A 3,087-nucleotide genomic window follows, 5' to 3' on the forward strand; every position below is an offset into this window, starting at 1 on the left:
TATCAACAGTTCTTACACTCATTCTATGAGTTGAGTGTATATTTCCATGAATTTCGTGTGTTCTACAAGTAACACATGGATCAATAAGTCCCGAGACTAAAGCAGAGATGGCGCTCGTAGTAAACCAGTAACCAGATCTTTCTAGAGTACTAACCTTTGCTTGAAACGGGTCAAAATTTTAAGTCGATCCGACCAGAAACAGCTGAGTTATCGAGGTTGGAGTAAAGTCGTTTTGTAGTTTGATTAAAAAATGGAAAAAATCGAGTTTCGTGTATTGATAAAACATTGTTTTTAATGGGGAAAAACACCGTGCAACAGTCATGTGAACAGGATCAAACCCCCTAAATGACTACATGGAAAGGTTTTCTAGATACAGCAAAGAAAGGTATGGTGCTTAATAAATCAAACTCAAAATGTATGTTTTGTTTTCATATACTCATTATATTAGTGGAAATTATCAATATTATTCGCGACAGTAGAGAACCAACCTTTTAATAGCGAAACTGAGAAAACTAGACTGACTATAAACTCTACTAAACACAAATAAAACGAAGCGACCAATTGAATACAATTCAAGCTTGTTCGAGTACGTTCCTAAGATTGAGTAACTTGAAAGTGTACAATGAGACGATTGATGCCCACGAAAAACAGACTAAATTAAAGTACTTTGTCCTGGAATATTAGTCGTAATTTCCTGTAACTGATGTATTTCTCTGTATATCAGTTTGGAATAGTCCTACAATCGAAACAACTGTTCTAAATTGAAAGTTTCTTTATAATTTTAGTCTTTCATTAAATCACCACAGCGGTGGTAACTATCTTTCGACATAATTATTAAACGTTCCTGCTATGGAAAGGGGGAAAGTGTGTCAACTGGCTCTGTTGCGGTAGATTTCAGCGACGGCCACCACGGTTATAGTTGGAACGACCACCACCTCCGTTATTTCCACCACGTCCGCCAACGCGATGATCATTGTCGTATCCACGATCTCTATTACCATCAAAACTGTTGTTCCGACCATACTGCTGATCTCCAGTTCCCCCTCCGCGATGGCTGGATCCACCAGAGCCATTGCTGTATTGGTCGTTACTTGTATACCCGCGATTAGATCCTGAACCAAAACTGCTGTTACCACTGTGGTAACCATGGTTGTTATCTAGAAAAACCACACTATTTTGTACAGCTGAGATCAATCGATCACTTCATTTACCTTTCTGAGGCTGCGACCATCCGCCCTGAACACGGTTTCCGTGTCCGCTACCCCCACCACCACTACGGTTTTGGTTGTGCTGATAACCTCCGCTCTGGTTGTTTCCGCTATGTTGCTGACCTTGATAGTAACCAGTTTGCTGTTGGCCTTGGTTGTATCCACCACCTTGATTATAACTTTGCTGCTGAAAACCACCACCACCTCCTCCACCGCGACCTTGTTGACCGCCCTGTAATAAATATTATTACCGAGTAAACCATGCATTTTAACAGCTTAGTTGGATGAACAGAAAATAAAAACCGACTTACCCGTCCACCACTAAAACCACCACGCTGACCGCCGGTGTTTCTCTGTGTCTGCCATGATGGCATTTCTAGCGGAGGTGGATTATGCTCGTACGCACGTCCGCCACGATCCGGAACCCTTCCGATAATATGTCGCTGTATTTTACTTTTTGTGTTCTTCCGCACACTTACACTGCTAGTTTTCTCTATAATTGCCAGTGTTTCCCTAACCCCTAACAGGGCCCCAAGATCCGTATCGCGTCCTCCGGTTTTCAACGAATCCAATAGCTTACATTTTTCCGCATATCTTTCGACCATTTGTCCTTCTTTTCCTTTCACTCGAGTGGACCATCTGAAACTTTGTATTGTTACATCCAATCGAGTGAGTAACATTTTCCTTCTCAAGTCGTATTCCGTATCCAGATCTTTTTGCAACTGTTCCAACTTGTTCCATTGCTCGATCGTAAGGTTTTTCTTGGGAGCAAACAGTGGACTGCTCAATCGCTTCTCGCCAGCAACTCTAATCGTATCGTCCAGACGAATATTGATCTTTTCGAATAACACCTTCGCAGGGATATTATTAGGTGGCTTACCCATACTGAGGGTAATCGAAATATCTTTAAGGGCAGCCGCTGTTGGAGATTCGAACAATGTGATTACATTTGTTTTCTCTTTCGGTTTGAGCGATTCAATCATTTTGAATGCCATCAGTTCAGTAATAAGATATTCTAGTAAAACCATTTTGGACTCGAATGTTTGCAAGCGATCTGAAACGTGACCTGATGTGAGACTAGCGTAGGGACAGGTCAACTCTTTCAAAAACGCAGACAGTTCAAGCACAAATGTACTCGAATCGTCGCTTTTTGTAATTTTCTCATCTAATTTTCCTAAGATTCGGATTTCATCCGTCAAACAAACTATCAATTCTTGAAATTCGGAGCTAGAGGCTCCTGCGGTAATTGCTGTTGAAGCGTAATTTTGGTCCAAGAAAGGACCATCGTAGCTGTAATTGACATAATATGTTTTATATTTTATTTTATGCATAGTACCATTGTACAACTAACCCAACATTTTTTAATTCGTTTATAAGTTGCTCCTCCATGTAAACTGTCTATTTGACACACTAGACAAATTTCCCGGTTCCGGAATTAACTCTACACAATTTATTATTTCTACCTTTCTACGAAATATAAAATGTCTATTCGAGAAATTAGATATTTTTACAGTTTTCTAGTTACTAAACCAGTAACTAGTCGGCTGAATACAATGGTTATGGTATCAAAAAGCTGCTATACACGCTTATTCACTACTACTTTATCTTACCTTAGGTTTGAACTCAATTTTGGGTACTCATTTAATTTGATTTCTACACGGAGAAAAGAAATTGCTAAGAAAAAAAAAATTATTTGGAATTTCATTATGATATCGTGTGTTTTTTTTTACCCTAGACTTTGTATGATGAGCTACAGGACGTGTACCCCCGCTTGACGGATGGGAGTAGGAGTCAATTTATACTTCGCGTATTGATCAAGTCGGACCATACCGAGATCGATAATTTTTTTTTTCATTTAAAAGAAATTTTATTCAGGCCT

General features: G+C 39.6%; 1 protein-coding gene across 1 annotated transcript; it reads right to left on the reverse strand.

Moving 5' to 3' along the window:
• Positions 1-754: 754 nt before the first annotated feature.
• LOC131439229 (protein FAM98A-like) lies at positions 755-2,779 on the reverse strand. Its single transcript, XM_058609994.1, has 4 exons — positions 2,560-2,779; positions 1,520-2,498; positions 1,212-1,440; positions 755-1,157 (listed from the first exon to the last, which is right to left on the reverse strand). Exons 1-4 carry the CDS (start codon positions 2,595-2,597, stop codon positions 895-897), a joined length of 1,509 nt encoding a protein of 502 aa, XP_058465977.1. The 5' UTR covers positions 2,598-2,779; the 3' UTR covers positions 755-894.
• Between the last annotated feature and the right edge of the window lie 308 nt (positions 2,780-3,087).

This window comes from Malaya genurostris, chromosome 3 (genome assembly GCF_030247185.1).
Source record: "Malaya genurostris strain Urasoe2022 chromosome 3, Malgen_1.1, whole genome shotgun sequence".
NCBI lineage: Eukaryota > Metazoa > Arthropoda > Insecta > Diptera > Culicidae > Malaya > Malaya genurostris.